A 17319-nucleotide genomic window follows, 5' to 3' on the forward strand; every position below is an offset into this window, starting at 1 on the left:
TTCCGCCTTCGCCAGACTCACAAGGATTTCAGCACCTTCTTCGCCGAGTTCCAACGCCTCGCGCTGGAAGGAGAAATGTCAGAAGAGGCCCTCCCTACCCTGTTGGAACAAGCTGTCTCCCGAGAACTACGCGGAATGCTTATACACAACCCACCGCCTAGCTATAAATATCACGACCTAGCCACCTTCCTACAAGAATTGGAAAACCGACGACGCCGCTTCGCAGCGGAGCCACAGCCTGCGTCACGAAAGACGAATATGCCGCTGAAGGAGTACCCCCAGACACTCCGAAAGAAGTCCCCATCGCCTCGTAGAGGGAGAAGCCCCCCCGAAAACCGCCAACCAGCCGGAGAACCTATGGACCTCAGCAATCAGCGCCGCTATAACCGCCCTAACCAACGACGGGAGAACAACCAGTGCTTCCGTTGCGGTTCAGCCAACCACTACCTCCGCGACTGTCCCGAACCTGACACACGTCCAACCAGGCTCCGTCAAGCCACCTTCGCTTATAGCCCCAACCGCACCAGCCAGCCCCCGTCTCCACACTCGCCTACATCCAGCCGCGCCAGTTCCCGCCGATCTAGACACTCCCGAGGACGCCAGGAAAACGGGGTGAGCCTGTCTTAAGTCGGCGCCAGGCTCCCCTCCCCGCACCTACTGTACCGAAGATTAAACTGTCCGCCGCCTCCGTTCATGGAATCCCGATTGAGAACGAGAACAACCAACGTTCGAACCTGATGATACTGCCTGCCAGCCTCAATGTGGCCGGAAGAGAACCAATTCCGTCTTACGCTATGACCGATAGCGGAGCGGAAGGAAAAGGGTTTATCGACGAGAGCTGGGCTAAGTCCCAGAACCTGAAGTTTAGACCCCTGAAGAGAACCTTCGAGATTGAAGTGTTCGACGGGCGACCTGCCGAGAGCGGGAAGGTCGCCTACTACGTCCGCGCCGGACTCCGCATTGCCGATCACGAGCAGAAGAGCATGATCTTCTACGTGACCCAGCTAGCCAGCTACCCTATTGTCCTGGGAATGCCTTGGCTAAAGCAACACGACCCGCAGGTGGGCTTCGCGGCCCACACGTTCACATTTAACAGCCCGTACTGCCAGAAATTCTGCAACACCCCAACCAAGCCTACAAGGATTAAGGCTTTACAGACCGTCCCGAAGAAGTTCATGCGCCAGATGAAAGGGAGTATCCCACCAGCCTTGGAGGGAAAGGATATCCTCCCGGTTTCCCTGCGAACCGCCCGAATATACAGCCAGAAGGACCGTTACCGCCTCTTCACCGTCACCCTGAAGCAACTGGACTACCTGCTTAAGCCTGAGCCAGAGGCATTCGTGCTGCCGGAAGAACTTCGAGAGTTCCAGGACGTTTTCTCGCCTAAGGAGGCAGAGAAGCTACCACCGCACCGATCTGGAGACCACCACATCGAGCTAACCCCAGGAGGAAAACTGCCGTTTGGACCCTTGTATGGAATGTCCCGGAACGAACTGACAGCCCTACGAGAGTGGCTAGACGAGAATCTGCGTAAAGGATTCATCCGCCCAAGCTCGTCGCCTGTAGCCTCCCCGGTACTATTCGTCAAGAAACCCGGCGGTGGTCTACGCTTCTGCGTGGACTACCGAGCCCTGAATAATATTACGGTTAAGGACCGCTACCCGCTCCCCCTGATCAAAGAATCCCTGAATAACCTGTCTGGTATGAAATACTTCTCCCGTATTGACATCGTATCGGCCTTCAATAATCTGCGTATCAAGGAAGGCCAGGAGTACCTGACAGCATTCCGCACCCGATTCGGATTATATGAGTCACTGGTTATGCCCTTCGGCCTAACAGGAGCCCCCGCGACCTTCCAGCGGTACATTAATGATGCGCTGAGGGAATACCTGGATATATTCTGCACTGCGTACCTGGACGATATCCTGATCTATAGCCGGACCCGAGAAGAACATGTCGAGCAATTAAAGATGGTGCTTGAAAAACTGAGAGCTGCCGGGTTATTCGCAAACCCAGCCAAATGCGAATTCATGGTTACGGAAACCAAGTTCCTAGGCCTTATCGTGGGACGAGACGGCATCCGAATGGACCCTGCAAAGATCGAAACTGTTAAGAACTGGCAAACCCCGACCTGCCTGACAGATGTACAAGCTTTCACAGGATTTGCGAACTTCTACAGGAGGTTCATCCGTGACTTCTCTAAGCTTACAGCCCCGTTGAACCACCTGACAAAGAAAGACGTACCGTTCGTCTGGGACGAAACCTGCGAAAAGGCTTTCCGAGACTTGAAGGGAGCCTTCACATCAGCACCGATCTTACGCCCCTTCGATTGGACGAAGGACGTAATCCTGGAGACAGACGCCTCTGACTATGTATCCGCCGGTGTGCTGTCGCAATACGACGATGACGGAAGGCTGCACCCGGTAGCCTTCTTCTCCAAGAAGCATACGTCCACGGAATGCAACTACGAGATCTACGATAAGGAACTCATGGCCATTATTCGCTGCTTCGAAGAATGGAGACCCGAACTGGAGGGGGCACCCTCACCGATAAAAGTGATCACGGATCACAAGAACCTGGAGTACTTTACGACGACGAAGTTACTTAACCGACGACAAGCCCGCTGGTCTGAGTTCCTGTCCCGATTTAATTTCCAGATCACATATCGACCTGGGAAACAGGGAGTTAAACCCGATGCCCTGACCAGGAGGTCAGAAGACCTCCCTAAAGAGGGGGATGAGCGCTTAGCGCACCAAAGCCAGGTGGTACTAAAGAAAGAGAACTGGCAACTTCCGCCGCTACGAGTCCAGAGAGCCCGCATCCGCCACCCACTACAACAGAACCAACCCGCACCAACACCCGAGGAGCCGTCACTCTCAATAGAGCTACCAGAAGAGATCGACCGCTTGCTGAACGAAGGATACCAGACCGATGAAGACCTGCAGTCGATACTACAAGCCCTCAGGACCGACGCACCGCGACACCCGAAGATTACGCTTGCAGAGTGCAAGATCGTCCAGGAACGACTGTTGTACCGGGACCGCATCTATATCCCGAGCCACGACGCCCTCAAGACCGCCCTGCTGAAAGCCTGCCACGAACACCCTATAGCAGGACACCCAGGTCGTGCCCGCACTTATGACCTGCTTTCCCGGGATTACTACTGGCCCGGAATGTTGGCCTACATCGAACAATGGGTTAAGAACTGCCATACGTGTCGAAGAGCCAACCCAGCCCGAGAAGCGAAGCAAGGTGTGCTGAAACCCTTGCCTATCCCCGAACGAGCCTGGCAACATGTGTCAATGGATTTTATCACACATCTGCCGCCCAGCGAAGGAAATGACGCCATCCTGATTATAGCCTGCCGCCTGACCAAGATGAGACATATCATCGCATGCAAAGGAACCTGCGATGCCGAAGACGCAGCCCATTACTACCTGAAGGAAGTGTGGAAGCTACATGGGCTCCCACAGACTATAGTATCGGACCGGGGACCCCAGTTCGTAGCGGAGTTCTGGCAGAAGCTCACCAAACAACTGTCGATCAGCTCGCTACTATCCACCGCTTACCACCCTGAGACCGACGGACAGACTGAACGCCTGAACGCTGTGTTGGAACAGTACCTGCGAGCCTACGTGTCATACCTACAGGACGACTGGAACCGATGGCTCCCCCTGGCCGAGTTCGCAGCGAACTCCCTGAAATCCGAAACCACCGGCGTATCTCCGTTCTTTGCAAACTATGGATTCCACCCGCGAATGGGCTTTGAACCCACGATTACAGTCAGAGGAACCCCAGCCACTAGAGACGCAGAACAGTTCGCAAAGACGATGAACGACATCCTAGAGCACCTGAGATCAGAAAGCATTGCCGCACAAGCCCGTTACGAAGCCCAAGCGAACCGACACAGACGACCTGCCCGACGATACCAAGTAGGGGACTCCAGTGTGGCTAGACGCCAGGAATATCAAGACCCTTAGGCCACAGAAGAAACTAGACTGGAAGAACATCGGCCCGTTGAAGATCGGCAAGGTCATCTCCCCGTACGCCTATCGACTGGAACTGCCCGCCAGCATGAAGATACACCCCGTGTTTCACACGAGCCTGCTAAAGCCAGCTGCCACCAATCCGCTGCCCGGTCAGAACGTAGACCCGCCACCGCCAGTAGAAGCCGAAGGAGTGGAAGAGTGGGAGGTTGAAGACATTGTGGATTCCCGATGGGACAGACGAGGCCGAGGAGGCCGCCCCAGGCTGAAGTATACTGTGAAATGGGCCGGATATGCAGACCCAACAGAAGTCCCTGCTGCTTACGTGGAGAATGCTGCAGAGATCGTGGCGAACTTCCACAGGAGATACCCTGACAAGCCCGGACCACAGTAGCCCGTCTCGGCAGAGCTCGATGCTAAAGAGGGGGGCACTGTCACAGCTCGAAGTCAGACCAACCTACCCTAGAGCCACAAGTGGATCAGATCACGTGGCGATAGCGTTATCGCCGTAACCTTAGTTAGACCGCCAGTCAGATCCTGAACGTAGCTCCTTGAGCTACGTCTTGTTAATAGAGCCTGACCTGCCTGCAGTGCCTATCCGTAGCAATAGAACCTATTACGCCCGAAGCGTTCCCTGTCCACCCGTACCGCCGGACTCAGCCCGTGACAGATAATATAATTATCTTTCTTTATTTTTATTTAATATAATAATTATAATAAAAGATAATTAAATAATTAAATAAAATATTCTACTTTTAATATATAATATATTAAATTAATTTAATTATAATTAAAATATTATTATATTATATTATTATATTATATAATTATTTAAATTAATAAGATTAAAATTACTATTTAATCTTTAAAGCCTTAAATTAAGCTAGCTAATTAACTTTTAATAAGCTATATAGTTTAATAATTTTACTAAAGTATATTTTAATAAATTAAAATTAATTAATTAAAGTAAAAAATAAAGTAATATTAATAATATTTAATTATAGATTTTTATATTTTTTTTTATTTCTCTAGATCTTTATATATAATATATATAGGGTTATAAAGAAAAAAGACTTATTTAATAAGTATTATTATAATTTAAAAGGTAATTTTAAAGAGACTATATTCTTTAATAAATTATACTATTTAATATAATTAATAAAGATAAGGCTTTTTATTATAATAATTATAATATTTTAATATATTTAATAATAATAGCTTTCTTATAAATTTAACTATAAAGGCTTAATCTATTAATAAAGAAACTCTATTAAGGTTAAAGTTATAAGAAAAAAATTTATATATATATAAGAGAGTTTAATATAAAGTTTAAAAAAATTAAATAAAAGCTTATATTATAGTTAAATTAATAAAGTTATATAATTTACTTTCTCTCTATTAACTTAAATATAATATAACTATAGTAATTTAAATAATATTTTTAATAGGGAATTATATATTATATAAAAAAAGAAAAAAAAAGCTATTATAAAATTAATAATATAATTATATAAATATATAACCTATTTATATTAATAAACCTTATTTTATTTAATAATTATAAAAAATACCTCTTTAATAAGTCTATATAGAAGGGGTTATTATATTAAAAAAATATCATATTTGCACTTTTAGAACACTGCCCCCTGTGGCCTTCTGTACCTAGCCTCCTCTGGTTAAGCATAGCCCCGTAATGATAAGAAGATTATTAATAATTGGTTTAAGAGTGACTCCTCCTGTCGGACTAACACGCAGTCCTCTGACATCTAGACATATACAGGATTACTCCGACTATTGTTTGGAGATTTCCGAGGCATAAGTCCCGAAGTATACGGATTACTCCGACATCCGTATAATTAAGGCATTCATCATCTTTCAATATAAGATATAAGTCTATGAGCCCATTACTATTTACTGGTGGTGCTATCTTCAGGTTCACCTTTAGCTATTTGTCCCGTCACCATGTCGTCTACTCCGGAGCTGTCGACCACCAAACACTTCAACAAGACTGCAGACAAGTATGAGACAAACACTGGTGGAGCTACTCGGGAACTTGCCCAGCATGCAATCAACTTCATCACGGATCTAAAGACTCTGACGTCTGAGTCCAAGATTCTGGACAATGCATGCGGCACCGGCATCGTCACAGATATCATCGTACAGTCCGGGATCCAGCCTGAGATTCACGCTGTTGACGTTGCAGAAAACATGGTCAGCATTACCAGCGAAAGGTTCTCCTCCCAACACAACGTCCACACGGCCGTCATGGGCGGCGAGCAACTCTTCTTTCCCGACGATACCTTCACCCATTCCATTACGAGTCTGGGTATTATGTACTTCAGCGACCCTGACAAGGGCGCCTGTGAGATAGCGCGCACACTTCACCCTGACGGAGTGGCGGTCGTCACCGGATGGGCGATGATGGGACATATTAAGATCATTCAGGAGGTCCAGGCTCAGATCCGCCCCGACGATACACCCTTTAAGCCGCCAGTCTCCGACATCTGGCTTGATCCTGAGCACACTAAAGACGTACTGTTAGGCGCTGGGCTCGATGTGCGTATCAACACTACAGTTGATGTGTATCTGGGCGACGAGACGGCAGATGCAGTCGCTGACCTTTTGACCCACGGGTTCGGTTCTAAAGTGTTTGGGTGTTGGAGCGAAGAGGAAAAGGAAAAAGGTGCTGAGGTGATGAAGACTATCGTGCGGGAGCGTGCAGTTCCATTCACGAGATCGTCAGGCCCCGGTGTTGGTATTAAGTCGACAGCATCTGTCTTTGTTGCATGTAAAGGATCTAGCCGTGTATCAGATTTATGAGTTTATTCCCGTTTACAACAGCCTTGTACACATGTCCTGTTTCCATTGGCAAGATCTAAGAAAGCTTGGGAAACCCACTATCAACATATCCTAATTCACTGATAACTGTACCTCCGGACCAGCAGACCAACCCGCTGATGGCCCGGAAGCTCATGGTTTCATCGACGTCAAGACCCGTGGCCCTTGTGCACTGTTATAAGGACCCTTTTAGACTCTTGTTTAGATAATGCTTTAGAGCAGTTGTTCAATCTGATACAATCTTCCCTCACTCATTTGATCCTTTTCAAGTCCCTTTTCAGGGCTTCTTCAACCTATCGCTACCACGTAAATAGTTGACTAAGACTTTTTCGGAGGGGCTTTCAAGACTTCAATGGCCTTCTCAAGCGCTTCCAATCCATTCAGAGCATTCAGATACTCATCCTTCTTCTTCCTAACCTCTTCTTCCATCTTTCTGTACTTCTTTTTCACCTGTGCCAACAGTAATTCATCATCTGACCCTTCATCATCAGGCCTCGGTCTCTTGGCCCTCTCATCAGCTATGACTGCTTGGTCTGTCTCTGCATACTGTAGATGTGATACCGGAGTTGGTGCTGACGCTGACCTTGGCGATGTTTGATCGTCCTGCTGTTGAAGAGATTGCTGATAATGTTTACACTTATCGAGATGTCTTTTCAAGTGGAAATGACGCTTGAAAGGGAAGTTTGCACTAGACCTCTTGCAGCGAGGGCTGGGGCATAGGAACAACTCTTCCGGCCTTTGATGAGACTCTGCTTGATGTCGAGATAAGGTAAAGGACGTTACAAACGTTTGTGAACAGTTCGAACACATAAACCGGGGTTTTGGTTTTGTAAACCTTCTATATCTGTTCAGCATACATTCTGGTATCAAGGGGGTGTTATTACTCACTCATCGGCGCTGGTCGCTGGAGGATCAGATCCAATAACGTCGACTCTGCCTGCGGCACCACTGGCGCATATTTTATCGGTACTGAGAGGCTCTCCCAGAAATGAGCTCTGGATACCAGCAGCTGACGATGTCTTGGTAGAATCTTGCCCGAGTATACCCGCGCTTTGTGCATCGTTTCGAGACATCAAGTCCTGGCATAAGAAGTTGGGATCTCGGGGGGTGGTCTGGGAAAAGACTAAAGCGTTGTTGGGATCGTTCAACATCTCAATGTTTCCGAACGCAAAATCGTCCAATATGCTGCCATATCCTCTGCTATTGGGATCATCGACAATCGAGTCTGAAAGTGTAACTGTTATACATTAGATAAAATGTCGTCAAGTCAGTGAGGGCCTTACCTGGAATGTCAAAGTCCAAGAAATCATCAAGATCATAAACGGCTGGCACAGGCGAAACCAGGGGATTAAGCGCTTCGAGCTCCTCATATCCTGGTCGGCCCGCTCCTCCGAAGATGATGAACATCCAGCAGACACCCCAAAGTATCAGCAGCGCGGGACGTATAGTCCATGGCATGGTTGTGCAAGTGTGCCTGATATTATTGGGGTATTCAAATATGACCTCAACCAGGCTTTGTTTTTCAGTCACTTCCTTTGTGACACTTAGGCTTTTGTACCTGCGCCTGAACCATAACTTCAATTCCCTCAATATGGTCTCAATCTGGTCGATCGTGTCCAAGAGTTCTTTTTCCTCTTCACCAAAGACCAAATCGTTCTTCCCAAGTATCTCCACAAGGGAAGAGGACAAACTCATCATTTCCATCCATTGTTCTGCAGATTCTAGGTCCTGCTCACGCCTCAGAAGAGGAAGTAAACAGTCACTGAAACGACGTAGGTTTCGAGATTGCAGAGAATGATCGTACACAAGCTTTCTAAAGTGTTGAAGCTGTGGACTGATTGACGGTGAGGCGATCGAGAGGTCGTGGTCTTTGCCCAAGAGCGACCGATTTACGGCCTCTAGGGCATCCCACTTCTCAGAACTGAGATCCGAGTTCTTCTCGTTGTTTCCGCAGCGGCCATGTTGGATTTTTGTGCATCTAGCCCGTACCTTTGTTAGGTGTGAGTAGACATCCTCCACTTCAACAGCAAGAGAAGGGTGATAGTCAATGGCGGTCGAAGGTAATTCCTCATCCTGCTGTTCGTGACACTGGCAGTCGTTTGAGTGCTCAGTTGTCGAAGACCATGTTACTTTCGCCCTTCGACGCATCATAGGGCGCTCTATGGCAGGCTCAGTCGTTGGATGTGTTTGCGGCCCATTTTCAATTCCATCAATGCCGCCTAACCTGTAAAACGCTTCAAGACTTCTGGGGCTGAACATTTTGATGAGTTGGCCCGGCATGAAGGCAAAGGGGTTTCCTTCAACCACAAAATCCTTTTCAGCGTCAATATTTGGCGTTGAACCCGCCTCGTCATTGATCATGCTCCTTTCAACATGATCCAAAACAGAAGCCATGTCTCAGAAGCGCCTGCTATCGAGGTTGAGTGTAACGAGAAAGATGGATATAACAAAAGAGATGAAAGGTTTGGACTTGCAGGCTACTCGAATGTGATTCAGGTAATTTAAAGGAAAAGAGATTCCGGAGGGAGCCTGAAGTGAGACTGAGGATGAGCAGCTTTGGGGCGCAGCGGGGTGGATTTTGGGGTGGATTTTGGGGTGCGGTGTGACACTACACTGTATATGCGAACCAGTTGCCTTGTGTCCATGCAATCGGAGCCAGTCAATGGTGCCTACCCAGTACAGCCTCACTCTACGTTGTGGCTTAGAACTTGAAGTTGCATTAAAACAAAACAGTTGCTGGTCTTTTGTGGTTTGGGGATTTCGTTTAATAGCACTCGGGGTGGTCAAGTGGTTTATCAATGGGGTGAAATGCTGATGGTGTTTAGGATACCACATCCTGAAATACGACTGGAAGCAAATAATATATAAAAAGCCTTTCTAATAGCTTCAAGATGGAAACGACACATCAAGGCACACTTGAATCTCGGTACCAATCCCTGTCTTAGACTGTATCACCATGGACAAATCATCAGAGAAAAACATTTCTGCACCAAGCAAAGTGTAAGTAAAAAATCACAATTTTCTTGAAAGGAAGCATCTCATAAATGTCGAAGAAAACCTCCTGGAGGGCCCGCGCCTATAGCCAACATCGCCCCAATGCTTGCACCTTTCCTATACGACTGCAATAACTGGTCTGATCGGCTTGTTCAACTTCAAAATGATGTATCGAAAGTTCATCCAAGAACAAAAGAACAAACAGAAAAAGATTGGAAGCTGTAATCAAGTATCTCTTGTCACAGCTTGCCGGTGCTATCAGACAATTACGACTTATACTTATATTGTGGACTCCGGGGAGCTTGACAGGTCTGAAATGGACATTCATGGGGATCTACTGTGTTTTACGGGATGACAACGCTTCTAATTAGGGTGCTGGTAGAGCCTGGCAGAACAACGTTGGCACACGGTATTCACGACCATTCATGCGCAAAGACGTCAATAAGGGAGTTTCTTATGTGCGCTCTGAGTTTCAGAAATATATGTATGGGTTGTGTACGACAACATAAGACTGTGTTTTTGCCAAGTGGTGCAAATATGGAATTTAATCACCCACTTCAATATCAATATGATCATAAACTGATCGGCAGATGGTAATGGGCAATAACCGTAGCTGAATAAAGATAACGTTTTCTCTGTGATAAGCTTTCTTGTAAACAATTGTTCAGATAAGATTCCATTGTGATCATCAGTGCTACTAGAAACCAGATTCCAGACTGATTCAGATGACAAGCCAGAGACAAAAGTGACAAGTTGTGAGTAGTAAATTAACAATTGTTCGGGTTTATATATGGAACAAATAATCGCTCTAGACCAATACAGCAACAAAGCCAGAACCGCAAAGCAACAGACTAAACCCAAATTAACATATAAACACGATCATTCTTATTCACCCAACACGATGAACGTAGACGAAATGCTGAACCCTGTCGAGGATGCTGATCAGCAGGATCAACCAGACAACCCGGATCAGCTAGGACCGTCAAACCAGCAATATTAGCAAGATCAGCCTTGATGTAGGCATTAAAAGCTCCAAACGACCCCTGGCAAAAAAAACTGACAAGTCTACTTGGATGGAGCAACTCGCTATTCGAAGCAAAGGAACAAAAATCGAAAAGACGAGGGGAAATGCAGTAATTGCCAAAGGCCATTGGACCTGGTGGGAAGTTTATGCAAATCATGGTATGACAGGAACAATAGCGATATCAGAGAGAAATACAGGCCGTCAGAGAAGCAAAAGGAAAAAGAGAATGATAAGAGCTATTCGTTCTAGAGAGAGGTGCAGTGCTTATGTTTCGCAATGTGATACATACATAAATCACCTTTTGTGTCAGATGTTCAACAGAGCAATCAACATAACATCGGTTCTCATTCATCTAAGCTGTGAATGTATATCGAAAGTAACTTATTGACGTGAATAGCGACGGAATAATTTGAACTATATAAAGGATTCTCAACCACCAGAGAAATAAGACAATATCCAAGCAAACAATACCAAAACACCAGGAACTAAACTAAACAAATATTTATACCTATCTATCTACGTTATTCCTCACCATGCTGAGCCTCAAGGACCTTTTAAATCCTATAAAGGAGCCAGAGCAACCAAAGCAGCAAGAACAACCAGGATCGCCAAATAAAGAAGATCAACCTAAGAAATGCGAGAACTGTAGCCGCCCAGCAGCTGCAAACCAATGCAGATGCGAAGAATGCGCAGTAATCAACGCTCGTAGGACTCGTGAAATGTTTGATGGTCGCAAGCAGCAAGGGAAGTGTGGAGTCTGTGGGGAGAAGTTGGATAGGGTTGGAGTCCGTTGTAAAAAATGCAATGACAGGAAGAACATGCGTCAACGGGAATGGAAAAAGAAGAAGAGGGAGGAGAAGAAGAAGAAGTAGATAGTTTGTCTGTAACTGCGTGCCACAGATGTCTATAGCAATTTGATTTGCGCATTACCTACTTACAAGACTCACTGTAGAACTACGCTACATCTTCAGCTGCCACCTCAAATCGTTCCCAAGCAATGAAATGACCACCCTTAGAATGCTGTTTCAAAAACTGAATATTGCACGTCTCGTCCATCTCATCACAAGGACTGATCCAAGCCTCGGATGTATGTCAGCGAAACGCTTGTCAAACTCGTATGTGATAGACTGACCTCCTTTGGACACACTGATCCTCCCACATGTTGTGAGATCATGTAGCCGAGCGTATTTAAGCTTGAATTTTACTTCTTCCGGTAAACTATCAGGAACATAAATTTATTCTAGTTATCTTGATTAGACTTCTATGTCTAGGAATAGGTAGCAACCTCGCATAGGATAGTTTCGGCCATGGTACTAAGCGAGTTCATCAGATATCTGGTCAAACTGTTTACAATGTGATTGATATCAGATAAGCAAACGATCATACTACTAGGAGGAATGTCCTCCAAATCATTGTTATTTCATTTCTATGTTTTATAACGCAAGGTAGCCAATTGACCATGTTTGACCCCTCATCTACTGTGTCATGACCCTAACGTTGAGCTCTTGCGACACATTTGACTTTATCGTCGGTACCGATTATCTTCCATCTCCACCTCGATTCCTTTGATCCAACAACTTAAAACTGGTCATTCGCTAGCAAAAGGACGTTCACTTACAGTTATTAATAAGCTTAGAAATCAAGCTTACAGAGACCGGACTTGTAGGATCTAAAAAGCTTAATTCCGAAATATTCATAAATCCTATCGGAAATTCCAGCCGCCACTGTACGTCATTGGTATGCATCACGGTCTTGGCAAGTAAATGAGACATACATATAAAAAAGTCGGAGACCAACGAGAAGATGTCAAAGGATCAAACGATCTAACGACAACTCAAAACAAAGCATCAATTACACTGCAAAATGTCTGCACAGCAGAAATTTGAGGGCTGGGTCGCTGAAAAGCCCACCCAAGACCAGGACTTGGTCTGGAAGGAATATGAAATCAAGCCTTTTGAAGAAACGGATATTGAGATTCGTATTACTCATTGTGGTGTTTGTGGAACTGACGACCACACCTCCAGGAACGGATGGGTAAGTTCTATGATCAATGCTTACGACCCGGATTTTAATAGTGTAGGGAACCACTTCGTATCCCATCGTTGTTGGACATGAGATAGTCGGTGTAGCAACCCGCATCGGTTCCAAAGCCGAAGGTGACATCAAAGAAGGCGATATAGTTGGCGTAGGAGCTCAAAGCGACGCCTGTTTTGAACGCGACGGTCCATGCGAAGAGTGTGCCAAGGGCCTTTACAACTACTGCTCCAAGAACACGCCCACGTACGGCGGCGTACACAGATGTGGAACTGCGTCTACAGGTGGCTACGCACGATATCATCGCTGCCCATCGAGATTTGTCGTCAAGATCCCTCAGGGTGTAGCTCCTCAACATGCAGCTCCGATGCTGTGCGCTGGTGCAACCATGTATGCACCCTTGAAGTATTTTGGAGCGACAGGACGAAACGTTGCTATTATTGGGATTGGTGGTTTGGGACATTTTGGAATAATGTTTGCCAAAGCTCTCGATGCTGCAAAGGTTGTAGCCATTTCCAGAGGTTCTGATAAGAAGGATGATGCCCTGACCCTTGGGGCGGATGAACATATTGCCACCAGTGAAGAGGGTTGGGCTGAGAAGAACAAGAGGAGGTTTGACTTGATCATCAACACGGCCGATGGAGTCAACGTAAGTTACACCCTCTCGCTCACGATTTGAAAATTCACTGATATGTCTTAGATGCCGTGGAATGAATACCTGGGTCTTTTGAGGGTAGATGGCACAATGGTTCAAGTCGGCGCACCCGAGAAACCGATCCTAATCAACATCTTCTCCATACTACCAATCCGTGGCAGATTCACTTCTACATCGACTGCTACACCTGACGAGATACGGGACATGCTTCAATTGGCAGCTGATAAGAATCTCAAGCCATGGGTTGAGGAACGTCCGATGAGAGAGGCCAACGAGGTGTTGAAGGATCTTCAGGCGGGAAAACCAAGATTTCGATATGTTCTTGTAAACGAGGACTAATATCCTGTATCTTTAAGCAAATAAATAAAAACTGCATGTAGTGCTATCTACTAACAGACCTCCAAACAGATACATAGAACATTCTGGATCAATACCCATGTCGCGCAAGATAGCTTTCACTAATATCTCCGGTCATCTTGTAGTTGAATAATTCTTCGTCGGAATCAAGAAAAGCTCCATCTCCATATTCCCAGCAGTAGTCATCCGAGTCAGTGTCGTTCTGCATGGCAAGTTCAACACTGAACTCCAGAAGTGCCATAAAGACGTCATGGAGAGGACCGGTGCGGACCCTCAGACCGCAATCACCACTCTCGGCGTGTTCAAAAAGATCACTGAGCTCTGTATACTTGCCTCTGCCTGTTCCCTTGCATCTGGGGCACTTGTAGAGATCACCAGCCTTGCGGTCTAAAAGATGTCGCCCCTCTTTCGCCATCTTCTTGTTAAATACGGACGATACGTCCTCGAGGCTCCATTCGGTTCGACAATAGCCTTGCTCGATGTGTCGCACGACTTCAGAGCCTTTATTGAATTTTTCAGGGCAGCGCATTACTCTGCCTAGACAACTGAGAAGTCCTGTAACTGGTTCACCGTGTTCCGGCCACATCAAATCTCTGCCTTCTTCATCATGAGATAGCGAGGAGTCTGATTCCCAGTTCCCGGAGACATCCGAGTCGTCCCAGTCATCCTGGTCGTCAGCGGTTGGTTGGATACCGTGCTTTTGTCTTTGATGCTGCTCTAGCGCCAATTGCACGGCAAAGGTCTTGTTGCAATCTGTGCACTTGATTGTCTTCTTTCGCTTGGAACTATGCTTGGTGCCATTGTGCCGGTCAAGTCCATTCTGAGTGTTGAATGTCTGGTCACAAGGAGCACAATAAAGGCCTCCAGTAGATGCTTCTCCAGTCTTAGCTCCTTGTTGAGGTTGGGCAACAGAGATTGTTTCTTGAGCAGGAGCTTCTTCAGTCTGGTCTTGTTGTCGAGGCTGCGCAGCAGAGGTTGTTTCCTTACCCTTGCCACGTCTGTGTATGTTCCGGATATGGTTCTTCAGTTGCTTCTTGGTAACACAGGCCCGGCCACACGTGCTGCAAAGAATTGGTTCCGTTTGAGCTTCAGTGTTGTTATCGGTCATTGTTGTTTTTTCCTGGTCTTTGTTTTCGATATGTTAGGCAGAAGTTGCGGTTGGAGTTTTGACGACGGGGTTTGGGGTTTTTGTAAATGAATTAAAAGAAGCAAAGTTTATCATGGCTGACGTTTCAGTCACGGCGAACCATTCATACCGACCAAGGAAATGAATGGTCACGTGATCACACGTCGTGTCCCTACCCGGCAGCTGGGAATAATCAGCAGATGTTAAGGATGAATCCTCTGGCATTTTTCGATGACCACTCCTGCTCTTCCTTTGCTGCAGTCGCGCCTGTATAGTCTTCGGCATTGTATTGGTCGGTGTACTAGCAAACCAATCTCCTTCACTTTTTTTTATATGTGGGATAAACTTCGTCCACACCACCGTCTTTTACGCACTGGGCGGCCATGCTCCCAAGCCGATAAGGTTCTCTATAAAGATAAACACCCGAAACACCCAGTAAATAATACACAAGAGAGACGTAACGATATGAAATCCAACCTGAACGCCCATGTGACGATCTTTGCCATGTGAAATATTGTGCGATCTTTTCAGCCCGCTGGTTAAATAGTTTATCTGGTAAGACTCATCACACATAAAGTAGCAATCCGGTGATGTCATTAAACCAATAACAAACAGCAAAGTCTCTTGTGTAGGTGTTCATATAGGAATAAATGTTGGGAAATGTATACAGATCATGATCAATTATGCAACAGCTGGTGATAAAGTCGAACATTCCGGTAACTACCATAGAGGAAGGAGGGGGGTTTTAAACATGCCTATATGACAATTTAAGATTATTGACTGGCTGTCATAGGATGTCAAAATTTAATGTACCATGTAACTATGTACTGCCAACATGGAATTGAAAGCCGAATTTTGTCATCTAGGCATGTTTAAAAACTCCCCCTATGGTAATGTGGGTAAATAGTTGTTAGGCGGTTCTGGAACACTTATGACTGGGTTGCATTTTAGGCACCATAACTAGGATGTGCCGTTTTAGTGACTTCCGATTTGCTCTGTTCTATTTTCATGATGTTAAAGTGTTTAAAAATGATCTGATCTATAGGGGCCAGAGCGCGTCGTTGGAGCTAAGGCTCTGCCGCTGCACTACTTTGTAACTGTTGGCAGCGAGGAGTTCCATTCCCAGTTCGCGGAAATAAAGCTGATAATTGATTGCCTCGTCTATTACAATCAGGAGAGGTTGAGGATGAACCCCACAAGAATGTACTCTAGATCATAGCGATTTGCGAAAAGAGACGGAGCATGACTACCTAGAGTCTCCCAGTCAAGTTTATCCATCCCGCGTAATGCAAACACGTATTCCCAATACTCGGGGTACCACCCCGCAAATTCCCAATCCAGAAGTGCCACGATGTGGCCGTCGCGCACCAGGATATTGCGCGCGGCGATGTCGCCGTGCGTAAAGACAATGGGATACTCGCCGCCAAGCTGCGTCGTGATCTGATGCCAATACATCGTCTGTGCTTGCGACCGCTTGGACGGCCGCGCGAGCCAATCATGGAATTCAGGAAGGGTGTTGAACGGACCTCCCGAGCGCATAAAAATGCTTGGGACAACAACACCCTGCCCATCGAGACGGCCGAGGTAGGTACCGCGTAGAGCACGCATCTGTGCTATGTAGCCCTTGAGCTCGTCCAAGATGTCGGACTGCTGATCCGGTGTGAGCACCGGCCATGCCTGCTGTAGTGTCTGGCCCTCGATGTATTCCATAGTGATGCGATCCCAATCGCTGCCGATGACCTCAGGTACCGGAATTGTGGTGTGCTCTTTGACGAAGCGCAGCGCTTGCGCCTCATTGGGATGATCTTTTGCGCCCAGGCCATCAGAAAAGGTTGTATATTTCGTCACCTGATTTCCGTGACGCACAAGGTAGCGGTTATTGCAGTGATAGAGAATGTCGCCTTCAGGGTAGGGAGCAGGCTGGCGCTGAGGCGGGGGAGACTCGCCATACAGGGCCTGGACGCGATCTTTCTCCCTCATTTCTCTCAAACGTTGAATTCCAGCAAAACCGGATTTGACTCTTTGGTTGTTCTTGTGATTGGGATGTGGCGGGATTCTCTCTGCGAGGTCTGGATGCTGAGCCAGGAAATTCTGGACAAAATCGGGTCGCAGTTCGCCTTTGACGCCGGCCCGTTGAGCAAAACGGTTGGCAAACCAAGAGATGAGGTCGTTCCGGACTACAGTACCTGAGGATAATTCCTTTGATACCCAGTCTACTATCCTTTGTTCTTGCTCTACCGATAGTGTGAGCTCCTGGTATTGAGAGGCAGGTGGTTCGGCGTTTGGCATTGTTTCTTCTGTGTTA

At 46.6% G+C, this 17319-nt stretch overlaps 7 protein-coding genes across 7 annotated transcripts; 4 read left to right on the top strand and 3 right to left on the bottom strand.

The window, feature by feature from the left end:
• Positions 1 to 5948: 5948 nt before the first annotated feature.
• On the top strand, positions 5949 to 6806 carry FPOAC1_000223 (uncharacterized protein; the record flags this gene model as incomplete). Its single annotated transcript, XM_044844842.1, has 1 exon — positions 5949 to 6806. One exon carries the CDS (start codon positions 5949 to 5951, stop codon positions 6804 to 6806), a length of 858 nt encoding a protein of 285 aa, XP_044710758.1.
• Positions 6807 to 7142: 336 nt separating this feature from the next.
• On the bottom strand, positions 7143 to 9218 carry FPOAC1_000224 (uncharacterized protein; the record flags this gene model as incomplete). The annotated part of the gene is made up of 3 exons (XM_044844843.1): positions 7143 to 7662; positions 7713 to 8061; positions 8108 to 9218. The coding sequence occupies 3 exons, from the start codon at positions 9216 to 9218 to the stop codon at positions 7143 to 7145; spliced, it is 1980 nt and encodes a 659-aa protein (XP_044710759.1).
• A 562-nt stretch (positions 9219 to 9780) lies between these two features.
• Positions 9781 to 10043, top strand: FPOAC1_000225 (uncharacterized protein; the record flags this gene model as incomplete). The annotated part of the gene is made up of 2 exons (XM_044844844.1): positions 9781 to 9824; positions 9878 to 10043. 2 exons carry the CDS (start codon positions 9781 to 9783, stop codon positions 10041 to 10043), a joined length of 210 nt encoding a protein of 69 aa, XP_044710760.1.
• Positions 10044 to 11375: 1332 nt separating this feature from the next.
• On the top strand, positions 11376 to 11714 carry FPOAC1_000226 (uncharacterized protein; the record flags this gene model as incomplete). Its single annotated transcript, XM_044844845.1, has 1 exon — positions 11376 to 11714. The coding sequence occupies one exon, from the start codon at positions 11376 to 11378 to the stop codon at positions 11712 to 11714; it is 339 nt and encodes a 112-aa protein (XP_044710761.1).
• Positions 11715 to 12705: 991 nt separating this feature from the next.
• Positions 12706 to 13870, top strand: FPOAC1_000227 (uncharacterized protein; the record flags this gene model as incomplete). The annotated part of the gene is made up of 3 exons (XM_044844846.1): positions 12706 to 12876; positions 12923 to 13525; positions 13577 to 13870. The coding sequence occupies 3 exons, from the start codon at positions 12706 to 12708 to the stop codon at positions 13868 to 13870; spliced, it is 1068 nt and encodes a 355-aa protein (XP_044710762.1).
• An 88-nt stretch (positions 13871 to 13958) lies between these two features.
• Positions 13959 to 14996, bottom strand: FPOAC1_000228 (uncharacterized protein; the record flags this gene model as incomplete). Its single annotated transcript, XM_044844847.1, has 1 exon — positions 13959 to 14996. One exon carries the CDS (start codon positions 14994 to 14996, stop codon positions 13959 to 13961), a length of 1038 nt encoding a protein of 345 aa, XP_044710763.1.
• Positions 14997 to 16184: 1188 nt separating this feature from the next.
• On the bottom strand, positions 16185 to 17303 carry FPOAC1_000229 (uncharacterized protein; the record flags this gene model as incomplete). The annotated part of the gene is made up of 1 exon (XM_044844848.1): positions 16185 to 17303. The coding sequence occupies one exon, from the start codon at positions 17301 to 17303 to the stop codon at positions 16185 to 16187; it is 1119 nt and encodes a 372-aa protein (XP_044710764.1).
• Between the last annotated feature and the right edge of the window lie 16 nt (positions 17304 to 17319).

The sequence above is a fragment of the Fusarium poae genome, chromosome 1 (genome assembly GCF_019609905.1).
Source record: "Fusarium poae strain DAOMC 252244 chromosome 1, whole genome shotgun sequence".
Classification (NCBI taxonomy): domain Eukaryota; kingdom Fungi; phylum Ascomycota; class Sordariomycetes; order Hypocreales; family Nectriaceae; genus Fusarium; species Fusarium poae.